At 39.1% G+C, this 14913-nt stretch overlaps 2 protein-coding genes across 2 annotated transcripts; one reads left to right on the top strand and one right to left on the bottom strand. All coding sequences in view use genetic code 11, as the record gives it.

Annotated features, from left to right (window-relative positions):
* Positions 1 to 1545: 1545 nt before the first annotated feature.
* EGR_06199 (CUG-BP- and ETR-3-like factor 2) lies at positions 1546 to 3694 on the bottom strand (the record flags this gene model as incomplete). Its single annotated transcript, XM_024495448.1, has 7 exons — positions 1546 to 1670; positions 1740 to 1967; positions 2049 to 2090; positions 2166 to 2322; positions 2497 to 2781; positions 2864 to 2940; positions 3616 to 3694. 7 exons carry the CDS (start codon positions 3692 to 3694, stop codon positions 1546 to 1548), a joined length of 993 nt encoding a protein of 330 aa, XP_024350176.1.
* Positions 3695 to 8924: 5230 nt separating this feature from the next.
* EGR_06200 (hypothetical protein) lies at positions 8925 to 11890 on the top strand (the record flags this gene model as incomplete). The annotated part of the gene is made up of 5 exons (XM_024495449.1): positions 8925 to 9025; positions 10337 to 10498; positions 10635 to 10734; positions 11732 to 11835; positions 11869 to 11890. The coding sequence occupies 5 exons, from the start codon at positions 8925 to 8927 to the stop codon at positions 11888 to 11890; spliced, it is 489 nt and encodes a 162-aa protein (XP_024350177.1).
* Positions 11891 to 14913: the final 3023 nt, after the last annotated feature.

Below are 14913 nucleotides of genomic sequence, written 5' to 3' on the forward strand. Positions count from 1 at the left end.
TGGAACAGCATCAGCTCCCATAACCGAGTGAGGAATCTGTGGATTAATGTGCTCCGCAAAACTTGTGAATTAGACATTACTTTGAGGAATTTGCTCCATTTACCTGACTCCCTTTACTCTTCTTCAGGTGGTGTGACCAATGTGTCATCAGAAGCATTTGAATGTACCGTACTACCTAAGTCAAAACATGAATAGTCTGATCGTCCATCCTGTATTAAATATTAATTATTAGCTGGTTAAATGCTATAAGGCGAATTTGTGCCTTATCATGATAGGACTCACAACTACCAAAACAGGCACTGGACCGAGTACCAACCTGGATTGAGTAAATATTCGCGTCTTCCTCTGTTGCGGCCGCAGTGTGCACTGTGATTCTTATTGGCTGGTAGATAAATGATCCCGTTACCCCCGATCCAGCATCGGGTTGTAAGTGACAAATGGAAGAATAGCGCATCCTGTTGGACAAACCGATGAGTCTGCGCACCGTACCTTGAGTCACAGAAAAACAGGTCATCTCCCTGCCCGCGAGTCCATATTTTTTGGTGTCGTGGCCAATGAAAATTTGTTTTGTTCCTACCCAAGTATAGAGGTCTACTGATGTTTTGCTTCCTTCTTGTGGTATACCCTATTAACTCTGGGTTTGAATGGCAGCTCCAAAAGGCACAAACGTAGACAATATTCACATTCGTTAGAATTCTCTGGTTACCTCAAAAATCCAAAAGACGTGTCCTAAGCTTGAGCTGTTTAGCTAAGACAAATTTATGCTTGGAATGAAGCGAGTTATAACTATGTAGGTCAGTGAGTAGCTGTTTTAATACATTTTTCTTGGCTGCAATTTAGACTTATTTTATCGGGATTGGTTTACACCTCTCCAATGAAACCTTCACATGAAAATAACGAAGCTTCTGTAAATGCTAATTAATGTCATGCCTGTCGCTCCTCCTCCTCCCGCTCTGTCTAAACCCTCATAAACTCACAAGTGGGACATCGGCAAAGGTAGTATAAAGAGATTTATTTTCTTAATGGCGACGCCATTTCTGGCAGATACGAGTTACAAGGATCTGTGTGCTTAGGTTAAGTCTATTAAAAGTTGATTACATTATGCTGCATAGGCAAACTCCAAGTAGCATTTCATATAGCAATCAAACATCATTCAACAGTGGCGGGAATAGGCTAAGACAAAAAGCAGCCAAGTTATAAGGGACAGGCAGTAGTGTTACGCAACACATATTGGTAACAAAACAGCCATGCAGGATAGGGCAAGCAAAATTGTAAAAGGGGGGCAAGAATTGGCACACACAAACACGCAAATACACAACCTTTAGATGCAACAGTTCACTAACTCATATGATTGTAAAATCATTTTTATTACTAGATTATAGAAACTACACTTTTAGCTGCAAAATAAGCTTGAAAGAATGGGGTGACTTTGGCATCACTGTTGATTTGCAGCTAAATAAAAGAAAAAGGAAAGTTACTTAAATAATTAACATTCACAGCAAGCATAATCACAACAAATAACTTAAACAACTCTAACAGGATTGGCTAAAAATCCTTTTCACCTTTTGGTCGTTTCAACTCCACCCTCAGTCGCTTCCTTCCCACAGCGTAGCCATCCATTACAGCAATTGCTCGTTGGGCACTCATTGGATTGTCGTAGCTAACAAACCCTAAGAAAAAATGCCCATTTTAATAAGTCGTTAGTGGTAGGACAGAAAGTCAACAACACCAGGACATACCAAAGCATTTGCTCTTATTTGTAGCATAGTCAACATATATCTTTGCACTTATGACCCTTCCGAAGGGGGAGAAAAGTCTCACAAGGTCAATAGCAACAAACTCTGGAGGTAGATGAAATATGAATAGATTAGAGCCTTCTGGACCGATTATCATTTTCGCTGAGGCATCACGTAGATTAGGCATGTTTCTTGCCAACATTTGACCAGGGTTTTGAATACCCGCTGCAGCTGAAGGCAAAAAGGACCTAATTTATCAGGAACTTACTTGAAAAGGGGCTTGTGAAAAGAGAAGTAAAGGTGTAAACTCACCTAAGCCGTATTGCGGATAGCTGAGCGCAGATGCCTGAGCGACTAAAGGCAGAGCACGTCAGCGGATGACCAGAACAGGAAAAAATTTAATGGCACGAACACTAAACTACTACCTACCTGCACCGCTAGAAAGAATGGCTGGTATTGAGTTTTGCATAACCCCATGTAAGGGCTGATTTTTTAAAACCTCGCAAAAGGCACCAATTGCCGGGGTCGCGTTGATGGTGAACGGATGCTGATGCAATGTCTGCACTTGAGCAATCATTGTAGGGCTCTAAAGTGGTAAAACAGACATGTTCATATTTTCGTCCCCATCCCTCTCCATATGTGGTTCTCACATCACTTGAGCCATCAATGACTCAATAGTGGCCCATACTCTCATTAATAATACATTAGTGACATTAGCAGCCCAAGCTAATAAGTCGATTTCGCTAGAGGATGCGCTTACGGAGTAAATCGGGGGTATATTAAGACTGTGGATATTATTTGCTCCACTGGTAGTGACAACAATAGGGTTCATAATGACATGTGTCGGCATCGCAGGGTTTATAATTTGCTGGTAATAGGCAGCGAATTGTGGCATGTTAGGACCACCAGGGGAGACCACGGCAGGACCGGAACTCGAAAAAGGTGGTGGCACATGACCATGAGATAGGTGCGCCAATCCGGCTCCCTCCAAGTTCCTTCCAGAAAGTGCACTGGCTGCCGCATATGGCAGCAAACCGTCGGGTATCTATTCAACACAATCGTTGCTGTCAACAACCACAAGTCAAGCATACTGTCAATACTGCATTGTAGTAATTTTGGGTACTTACGGTTGCTAGACCATTTCCATTGGAAGGAGTTGACTGATCTACACCTCTTGCATTCTGTGCATTTGCTAGGGCTCTGTCTTTGTTTTAAAGCAAGAGGATCGTTAAAATATTTAAAAAACAGTTTTAACATATCAAAAGAAACTCATTGTAGTGGATCATAACCTTTTATATAGTCAAATTAGCTATTGCCAAGGTTTTTAATCAGTTCAAATAGTTGCAGACTAGGAGTTGTCCACTCCCTTAGCACCCATATTGCCCTCAACCTTCTTACAGTTGCTTTAGTTGGCTAATCGAGGAGCACACCATTAAATAGACAAGAAGTTGTTGTTGTCGTCCAAAAGAGTCACTTCAGCAGATGATAAACACCGCTGAGTCAGTATAGACAAGTGGAAATTGGAACACATTTAGCCCCTGTTCAGTCTCTTGTGAATGTTAACAAAACTTAAAACAACAAGTCATCGACATTCTTTCCTTTAAAAACGGCTACACAGTAGTGCCAACCACATTGACAAAATTTGTGAATCCCCAAATGCAGCCTTCATGCCAGCAATTTTTCTAAAATTTCCTGGTGTTTGCTGTCATTTATTTTAATGATGAAAGTGCAGGAAAGCGGAAGAACTTGTTAAATATTGTCAAAAAATAGATGCTTTAATAGACAAATACTTATAGAAAGTCTTAGGCACTAATCTGTAAACAGGAATACATTATAGTATCAGTTCAAGATGCGGGTATAATGAACAAAATACACTTACTAAATTTTTCATTCTCCTGAATTAGCGCAACAAATGAGTTGAGATATGCAGATGAGATAGGAGCTTGGTTGGGATACATGATATATCGTATTAAATAATGGACTTCAGTAAGAAAACAAGATGACAAGCAGTCTGGTGAACGAAATCCAGAACTGCAAACTGTTGAAACTACCTAAACGACTTCAGTCTTTATACCATCTAGTGGTGTGTCCATTGATTATATTCTGATTGCTCATTGGCAGATGGATAAATCAATTCACCCCTCCATCAGACAATTGATCGAAAGTGACCAATGGACGAATGACGCATTTGATTGGATAAGCCTATGATGCTTCGTGCTTTGTTCCATGGACAAACATGCCACGGAGTTGTGGTAAGTGAATTTTCGGGCTGTCTCTTGAGATATCGCCTAAAAATTAAGTGCTTGAATAGCTTTTTTATGGAATATCGGCACATGTACGCCATTTGCAATAGCTGAAATCTCCCACTCATACCCTAAGATTAAAAACTACTTTTGTTTTAATCTGTAAGATTTGGCATGAGTAAGATGTGTGAGACGAATCAGACGTCGTAATGGATTACTGTTTTGACTGACGCTACATCTTAGCAAGGCAATCTTTGTTGATTTTGTGAATTATCTATACCCAGTTCAGTTGGAAGTATGCGCAAGCGTTTTAATAAGCCATGGCTTGTGCACTGTATTTTTTTGTAGAAAGCAAACGAAATGGACGAAATTGCATACGAGGAGCTTTCAACGCCACGCGGAAATAGTGTGTTTGTAAAGTAGTAATAGCTGAAATTAATCTTTGTACATGGTCTCTAGTCACATTCTGCACTCATTCTAATGTTCAACCAAGGCCAAGAAAGTATTTGGAAAAGCAAGATTTGGCACTAAGATCTACATATCTAGCCTAGAGCAGTCGACACCACTTCTTAATCAACGCCAAGATGCTATTCCTAAGCTGGGATCTAGGTACGGCTAGAATTTTGGCGGATCAGATTGCAATTTTTAATAGTCATATGGTTGTTTTTTTTAAAACAGGTTGCTGCTACATACATGTTGCAAGGTATCAAATACAAGTTTGTGCGTATTTCTATGCTGATAATGCAGCATTGGTGTGTTTTATCAGCATCAACTGCTGACTGGTTCGATGCAGATATTTTTATGGAATTTTACTCTAATTCCTTGACAAACGCTGCCACTTGTAATCGTTAATGTTTTTATTTCTGCATTTCACTGCACAGACGCTTTAGTCGCTGCGCACTGGCTGAGGTTTTTATGCGAAGTGGTGAGAATTTGAGTGAATAAATTACATCGCTCCACCTCTTCCCATGTTCCTGCCTCTTCACCTCCTCCACCTCATTTCTAATGTCCGAATGGAATCCGGCTATGTAGCACTGAAATGATACCCTTACAACGGAGCCAATTCAAGGTACGCATCTATCAAGAGTGTGCCTAAATGCAGTTGTCCTCATTATTTCCTATTGGCTGTAGAGAGGACTGGGTGTAGAGCGTCGTTCAGGCCGTGGACAACGCTTTTTCATTAAATGATCTAATTAAAGTTGAATAAGTGGACGAAACTCTGATTCCACCCAAATAAACGTGAATAATCCCTGTCAATAAGATCGGATGCATTCATGTTCTGAGGAAGACTTTGTGCCCCTTTCTCAGTTCCACGACATTGATGAGTAAATGAGGACGTTTTACGATGGCAATAGAACAATTAGTGTTCAAAGTTAATGACAAGTCCTAAATCAGTGATGGATGCTTAAAAACGTTGAAGATTGGTGTGACAATTTGCCTGAATTTCTTCTCTTCCACATGCTTCCATGGTGATTCACAATTTGTTACGGGACACTTCCACCACTGGCCGAATAGTCGACACAACTCATTGACGCTTCCCTATGTGTGCATGGAGAGGTTGACTTTCGATGAGCAAAGAAGACGCTCATGTTGGTGCTGAAAGAAGCATTAAGTGTAATGCAATGCATTTTATCCAGAAGAGTGAAGGTAAATTGAAGTAGTCCAAAAAGGCTCCCTTTTATCGTTGGTGGGTCAAAGCCTTTTGGCACACAAGAATCAGGAGATTATTCTTACATTGTTGCATCTGCTGAAACTTATACCAGCAAGGTGATTAAAAAGCTTAGCTCATCAAGCTAAGATTCAGTTTAGGATTCATAAAACAAAAGACATCTTACTTGGCTGAATCGAAACACCTACTTAAAAAGCTTTTGATTACGGACAAGCCCATTGACTAAAGTTGACGAAATCGACAAATGATCTCTTTAAAACATCGTCAAGTCCTAAATGCTTCTTCAACAAATGAGCCATTTCCAATGCAGTTCGTTTTGCAGACGATGTGATGTCAGGGAATGCCTGGAAAATCACTACTACAAACTCAATTAGCGAACTTTTATTGCACTGTTTCATGCCTGACGCCAACCTCTTCTTGAACTCAAAAATACGTAATTTTATTTTGACCAGCTATACCATCCACCGCTTGCAAATCCCAACATCAACTGTCTGTATGCTCAATAATTGCACTGGAGGTCTAATGGGATGACTGGGCGTCTCAAGTTCAGTGACAAACATTTAGCACAAAAATCTGTATATTGTATTAGAATCTTAATGGCCAGCTGTGCCTTTACCTTACAAGGCTCTATTTTATCACTATGGTAGTAACACGTGATTTAATTGGCTACTGTGTCCTGACATCCTGAGATCATGGGAATTAGTGACAACTTTAAGGGGTGAATTCCTTGCTTATTTTCATAAAAATACAGCTAGTTCCATAAGCATGGCATCAGATCCAATAAGTCCATGTAATTATCTTTCACAACTTTGTATCAAGGTGATATAACGCAGATAATTAGCCTTCAGATAAATTGGCCAAACGATAGCCCCATTTAGATACAAATAAGGCCCTATATGTAGCACCCTGTAGTGACTTAAATGTGAAACGTCGCTCAACGATTTGGTAATAAATAACGATGGGGAAAGTTGGTTTACCAAACTACCGATTATGAATGTCTTGGTTTTACTAACGTATATTTAACTCAAAACCTGTCTCTGTTCTTAGTGTCCCAGTAAATATTCCTTCTTCGTACCTGGAAATTATCGCATACATTTGTTAAGTGTGGAGATGTGAACCAAAGAGCATGTTAGGTCTTTAATGAACAAAACAACTTTGCTGCTTCCATTCGAACGGGAAGTGCCCATAACCGTCCGTAATTTAGTGGTTCGGTGGGTGTGACCAACATATGCGATGGTGATTTGGAATACTCAATGGACACATACGCTAAAGCATCGCTTAAAGGGCAGAAAATTTTTTTACTAAATATACCCCTCGGAAGATCGTAGACAATATCGAAAATATATCTGGAACACTCATTGAGTGTAAAAATTTCAAATGAACAGTTGTGTGATAAGGGGCGACTCAGCGTCACGTGAAGTTGACCTGAAAGCTGACATGAGGCGGATTCCGTAAACAGAACCCATTAGGTGAGAAAAAGTGGCAACATCTGTGATGAGACGTAAATAGATTACGTAGCAGTAATTTAGGGGTCACGCAGATGTGTGACATTTGAGATCATGATTATAGCACCTTTAAACTTTCCTCAATAAGCTTTGCTTACAAAACATTTTAGCAAAGCCTTACCATGATCTGCTAAGATGGGTTAAACAAAAGCGTGACTGCACACGAAATTAAGCAACAAATAACCATGAGGTCACAAAATCCTTCATGCGTTGACCAGTTAATAAATTCAATGTAGATAAATCCGGCTTGTTTTTCATGTGCCTAGTAGTGATGTAACACATCCACATGGTGGAGAGACTTAAGTGAAATTCCTGACAGTAGCTGAAGTATTGTTCTGCGATATCCTTTGCTTTGGAACCAATCATCTCACCAACACCTATACAATCATTGAAATATAAGTTCGCAAAAGTTTGGTTTAAACCTTATCTAGACAAATTAAGTGTCAAAATCCTAAGATTAATAATAAATAGAGTTAAGCAGTTTGCAAAAGGCACTGCTTTGTATTTGTGAGACAAGACAAAAGTAGACTCGTAAGGAATTTGCAGTCTACAGTCTGAAATGGCACAACCGATTTTATCAGAACTCAAAAACGCATACACCAGATAACGTTTGAAATCTCTGAGCCATCAGGTTTGCCACCTCATTAGTTCCTGCGGTAGACTGTGACAAAATTATTGACGAGTGTATTGGTATTACTCATTTATAATGCGTGCAAATATCATAAAACACAAGTACCCTAGCCTCCAATTTAGTATCGCACTCAAATTACACTCATATTGGGCATGACCGACAGATGGTGAAGTCCAACAGGCTTGGGAACAAACCGCTGAAATCCTTTTATAGCAACCACTGCATCATTTGTGACCTTATAAAATGTCCTTCTTCTTTTAAAACTGACACTTTACCGCGAAATGCGCTCGTGAAGATGGAAGTTGAATGACACGGATGCGCACACTGACAAAAGTACTTATTAGTAGAATGCCTTAGGTGGAATCTAGTTTTCTCTCTTCCCCACCAAATTTAGCAGATAAAAACCGACAAGTTGCACTAAAATCTGCTGCGCTTTTTGAGCAAGTCTTTATATAACGGTCTATGAATAACAGGACAGAAAGAGACTCACGTTTGAGGAGCACACGGGTAGGCGAGTGTTGAAGTAAGCATCAAACCAAAATCATATCTACCTCTAATATTTAAGTAGTCCACTGTGACTAAATGTCCTCCTTTAGGCTTACACCCAAGGAACTGCATATATGTGCTCAGAGTGTGCATAACAACGATTTAAGCCCATTGCAATAAAAATTAGAATCATTCCACATTTTGAATTTGCTTTAGAGAATCTTAAGTAGAATGAGCGGATGTATTTTGGGCAGAATGTCTTCCAAGTGGAATCCTGATTGATTGCCTTATATTCATAAAACGGAGCATTGCACACCTGTGTGAATATCCTGCTACTGGATCTCTAGGCGAATCGCTATACTGTTGGGCTATTTCAACTGCATTAGGTTTTATGCGTAAACCACAGCGCTGTGTGAGGGGACTGCTCAAAGCCCAAATATGAGAGATTAAATGGATAAAGTACAGTAAGTGTATTCTGGGATGTTTTTGAATGTAAGTCAAAAAATTGTCTACTTCCCACTGCCACGCAATTTAGGGTGTTAAACTAAATTAGGGAATAAGATGAAATGTCATAATATGACTACTGCTGAAGTGGAACAAAGAATTCTCCCTTAGATAAAAGGTAATGTAGCAGATTCTCCACCGCCAATCAGAATGTATTGCATTGTGGTGTACAATGTATTGTGTGATGCACGAGCATGTACATCGTTTGACGTTTGTACGTTGTTACACATTACATTTAGGTGGTTTAGAAAGTGAGCAACTGCGCTGGCGGAGGACCGGTAGATACCTCAATGTGATGTAATGTGATATGATGGATCGCAATGTGATGCGCTCTATGTTAACTGCAAATGCAACTGTGAGGGGATGGGCGAAATTGTTCTGAAGGCAACTAGAACGCCACTTACACCACTAACCTTGCCGCCTGTGGTATATCAAGTATTCTTTTTTCCTGCGCTATCTACTGCTCCACTCTTTGCTCCGCTTCTTCATTGCCCTCTCTTCTCAGTTCTTCTATCTCTTTTAATGATCGAATCTTTCGTCTCATCTGCCTCCTACCACCACCCTACGCTCATCTATGTAAAGTAAATGCCTTTTCAATAACAGTATCTGCCCTTCATTCATCCTTTAATTATAATGACCCGATTGCTCTTCCTTCCCTCTAGGTCGCTGCCATCAAGTTCAACATTTCCGGTACGATGCATGTGAATGCACTAACTAGCTAACTCCCAGTAAATAAATAACAATTTTTCAGCAATTTGAAGCCGTGTTAAACTCAAGGCATAGTGACACACTTCGAATAGTAATTTTACACATATGAAAACGCGCGTGAAGAACGTGTTATTTTGACTATAAAGATTACAATTACATTCATCTAATGGTATTTGCAGTTTGCTTAAGGTTATGAGTACGGATTGAACAAATTCAACTGATGGATACTGTGATAGGCATATCAATAAATGGGAAATGGAAAAAACGAACGAATGGGCTATTGCATTAATGAATGCATGAATAAATAAAATGCATGACCGATTTGTAGAGGAAATACGGTGTGCGAAGCTATTAGATAGCAGTAAATTGTCCGCGCCAACTGCCGCTCATGCTGCTTCTGGTGCTACTGGAGTCTAAAGCTTTCGACAGCTATACTTTGCTTGAGGTTAGAAGATCAGCAGCGACGTTCACTATGCTCACTATACTGATGGTAGACAACTCGAAAAACTCTAATGTGCTCGACAGCTGTGAAATTAATCCTTCCGCCACTAAACACTTCTATACACTGAAGTAAACGCTAGTTTGCACGATCGACTAGGACATTCTTGGTAAAGTGATGAGAATAAAAGTGACTTTCTCCCTTGCTACATTCCATGCGGACCAGTATATTTTGAACGACCAGTCAATAGGTTGTGTTTTAACTAAGTTATCATGCACTGTACCGAACTGCAGCTTTTAGTGCAAATAGTCTGGCCTAGACCAATTTAGTCCCATCCAATCAGGTGAAGCTAAACCTGATTAGTGCTCTCTATTTACATCTTTTTCTTATTATCCTTTGGCTTTTTTCTTCTTAGGTTGCTCCGCTCAATTGAGTTGCTCTTCCTCTTGACAGTGGTTTATGTCTACAACTGCCTTTGCTTTGTTCATGAGCTAAAATTACACCAACGTATGTTGTTAAGACAAAAAGGCAAAGAAGACAAAAAGATAGGTAAATATATCTGTAATTATACTGGTAGGTAGGTGGAGAGGTAGGCAGAGTATATCGAGAACCTAAATGGATTTTGCTTACTGTTCCTTTTAGCGGAAGATATGGCTCTATGCAGCTTAGGATTAACCAGCCTTGGGTAATCCTCAAAGTTTCGACTTTTACAGAGTATTGAGTCTACCTCTTAATCTTTTGAGACTATTTATCGACAAATACCTTTTATTACCACCATTCGGTCAAAATGTTTACAGTAAGTGTTGTAGTCAGGTAAAATTGGATAGTTAGCACATGTGAACTTTAGCTCATGGAAAGAAGTGGTAAGGCAATATGGGTGGGCAGCGCTAAATGCTGAATGAAGAAGTGACATGTAGATGCGTGTGCGCGAGGGGCCTATACTCTTAGAGGTAGTTAATTTGGTTCACACCACAGTGCATTGACGTGCATCGTGGCACGCGTAGTGCCGTCCAGGATGATCACAATGGTGGTGTTCATGCGCTTCATGATAATCGTGAGGGTGCTACAAATGGTGTATTGGTCTTCAGCTACCACCGCCACCACGAGAGTTAATGTACATTTTACTCACAAAGACGATGATACTGATGGCAGTATTGTGTTTGTATTGTGTCTTACATTTTCAGCATTGAGATGTCTATAAACTACGGAGAAAATGAGAGCGCAGATGCCATCGCAGCCAGAGAGTGTGAAGTTACTTAAGATCCAGTAAGCGGCTTTCATCATTATCTCGGTCTTATTCACAGTGGACGAGGAAGAGAATGATGTGATAGTGGTAGGGGCGGCTTCGTCAACTTCGATGTCAAAGACCATATCAGAAAACACGGTGGTTATTGCACTGGCTACAAAAATAAGTGGCGATCTTTAAGGTGTTGATCACAATCGTTGCATGGACTGGCCGGAAAAGAAGAATCATCCAGGTTCCATTCATCACTCAAAGTACTAAAAGGGCTCATTGAATACATCGTACTCCACGGTATAGCCATGCTTTAGTTGTCCACATTCGAATGGAATGCATTTGCCCCTGCAGGTCGCAGGTCAGCCTGAGTTGCGGGCTGAGGTGGAGGAAGTGCAACAGCAGCAAAAGTAGCCATCTGTACCTCATTGGTATTAGGTTCGTTGTGTATTCGATTTTAATTTCTCAGTCACCTACCTTTATGTTAATAATTCGAGGCGTCTCGTCTTCCCTCATTTTGGTGGCAAAGAACATTCATAAGTGACCCAAGAAAATTCTTTAAATGAGCTTTCTTAGGCACCCGGAGAAAGGGTGATGTATTGTTGCAAAGACAGACATACCAGTACATTGATGGAAAGTTTAATATTACACTTCAACAAAGACACTAGAAATCCAAAATGGTAATCTGCAGTTTTTCCCCCTTCTTTTTGCAGCCCTCGATTAAAAGTTGAATAAAAATCTTGTTTGCTGCATCAGACAATTTAATCAAACTGACTAAATGCAAAGAAGATTGGTACACTTATTATCTCTCATGCAGTCAACTTGTAAGTTTCTTTTAAAATTTCAAGACGAACCTGGCTATTATTTGCGCAGATGTGTTGCTTAATCAAGAGGGGAAACCATTTTCACAAAAGCATTGCAAAGGTCGTATAATCACTTTCCACCAATGTCGATTCGGCAATGTTTGACGAAACATTAAATCTACTTTTAACAAATCAGAAGTGTTAATATGTTGTGGCCTGTAATTTGTAGACGAAACAGTGTACTGAGTTTATGAATACTTCTAACCTTTTTTCTGATTTCTATTTTTGCTACTGATATGATTGCAAGTCAACCGACTTTGTTACAGATACCTTAAAATTTTTTAATCTGGCATGTGCTATGCTGCAGTATATGCATCCAAAATCTAATTTTTGCAATCAGCTTAAAATGCCTCGATCATAATCCGGCACCTCATAACTTGTTCTGCATAAAAACAGGTAAATTCATTGAGTTTCACGCCAAATACACATACCTGGTTGATCATCTAACTTATTCATTTCCAACGCAAAATTAACCCGGTTTTTTATTTCCGAGAAAAAACTTGATACTTTGTAAGCAATACAGTGATTATATCAGCAAATAACTGTACATTACGAGCTTGATCTCCAGCTTCCACTGCATGATGCATTAAAACTGGAGGAAGCAATGTGTACCAAGCCTATTTATTCTATGAAAACCTCAGACTTGCTCTGACTGTAAGTTGTGTACTTTCCTCCACTACATGACTACTCAAGGTGCGGAAAAATCAAATAAATTAATCTGTTGAATATCTGCGCAAGATATTGATGCAACAAATGCTAAACGTAAGGTTTTTAAAGAACCTATAATAGGTATCAGATATCAGGTTTTGTTATTTACCAAATTAAGGCGGATTTCGAAAGGTGAAAGAGACGCTGATAAAAAATACATGTTCCGAGGACTGACCTTATACGGTGACTTTCTAGCTCTAGTCTGTCTAATGAGTGTGAGGTGAACCCAGACTGCATTTTTAATGAGTTAAAGGGAGACTGAAATTTACTTTTCGCTCTTTCTGATCTCACTTTAAGAGATCACTGACTAATCAGTATATTAGCCTGGATAGTTGGCAGTCATTTGACTTAATGCAAAATTGAATCAATGCATGATAAATGAAAGTTGGATGAAAACAAAAGTGGAGATGTACAGGTTCCCCTCTGACTTCAAGGGACGTATCTTTTAGGGATGCCTGGGAATCCTTAAAAATTTATTCCTTTTCCATTAGTCCAAATGCCAGTATTTGGAACTCAGGGCTTTAGCAATCTTGGCGGTCACCACGAATGCACAAATGTTTTATTTTTAGTGAGCGCACATTGTTTGCGTTAAAGGCTTTGTTGCTGTTATTATTTCCCTCCATTACTCTGAAACTTTACGGAATCCTACCTCTATTATTGTAAAAGTTAGAAATAATATTCATAGCAAGTGCACAGGAGCTCAAATATTTACTTTAAAAAACAAAGGACAGAATAAATAAATAAACGTACTTAGATATTCTGCGGAACACACAACATTCATTTCAAATTAGATCAATTTGATTTTTTTAAAGTAGTCACCAAATAATTTTATTGCTACGGTAATGTAACCCTTATACTCCATTAATGTTCCTTTTGGAGAGGAAGGGGATGCAAAACGAGCCTCGTGACTAAGGAGTCAACGTCCTGCAACCCGGAGAAAGATTCCGTATCCACGCCTCCCCGAACTTGTACCCTATCCCCCTAACTTTACTCGATAAACATGAAGAAATCCAATCAACCTGGGTGTTCTGAGAGTATGAGGGCCAGAGAAGAAGAGATATACGAGCCTTGTCCCACAATAATAATACCGACCACACAATCTTAGACAGCAGAACGAGACGCTCAGGTATAAATTTATCTCTGCGTCAAAACTATTGAACAGCTACTTTGACGCAAAATATTTGCGTGGTTCGAGTTAAACGGGTGAGTGATATTTTGAATGATTGCAAGAAAGGCCTCAAGAGCAGCAACGGTAGCACCAAAACAGCAAAATAGTGATTGTTTCTAAATGCACAAATTACCTTTTTCTATATTCTTGCCTTGAAAATATTGCTTAAATAGTATTTATACTTTTGCTTACTTTAGGTAAATAGTCAAAGAACTTTATGCTCCAGATATTTCCCAATTAAGCTATTCCAAAAACCTTCTAATTAATGCTGTCCAATCTATTGTTTTTGAAAACACTTATTGAAATAAATATCGTCTAAATATTAATAAATAAAGCAGCAAAACCACATAATTAGCAAAGAAAAATTTTGCTCTTATAGTACATCGATTGCACTTATTTATGCCAAATGTAACTATTAAGGACTGGGCTTAAAATTTTATAAAAAGAAAGCATTTAAAAATTAATTAGCAAGCAACATCACAAGCACTAGTAAACATTTAATAATGCTAAAATTCCATATTAATGCGTCAGTGTCATCACTAAAATAATCCAAATATTTCCCAACTACAAAACAAGATTAATGGAAGCGCAGCATGCGCGTAACAGCAAAGTTGCCTAAGAGCCTTAAACAGCAATGGAATATAAAGTGTTATTTAATCATAGGTTTTAATCAAGTAATATTCCACAAAATAAGTGTCTAGATTAAAGAGCATTTTGTTTCTAAAATTTTTTTATAATATACCAGTGTTTTAGTAGGCTTTTTGGCTGTGTGGTCAGGTTAGAACTTCTTGGCCGAAAAAGTCACATTTTCTTGAGCAGCAGACGAACACTAATAATCCAAAGAACCAGTAATTCCTAGTTTATCATTCATTATACTGCACAATCTAACTGTCTTCACTCACAGAATCCTACCAGTCTAAGAGCATGACGTTGAAAGTGCCAGAGAAATACATCCAAAATGTTCCGTATTATTTACTGAATTTGTATTTTTATGTCGCTAAACTTAAGGTCATGCATGA

This window comes from Echinococcus granulosus (assembly GCF_000524195.1).
Source record: "Echinococcus granulosus chromosome Unknown EG_S00052, whole genome shotgun sequence".
Taxonomy (NCBI): Eukaryota; Metazoa; Platyhelminthes; class Cestoda; order Cyclophyllidea; family Taeniidae; genus Echinococcus; species Echinococcus granulosus.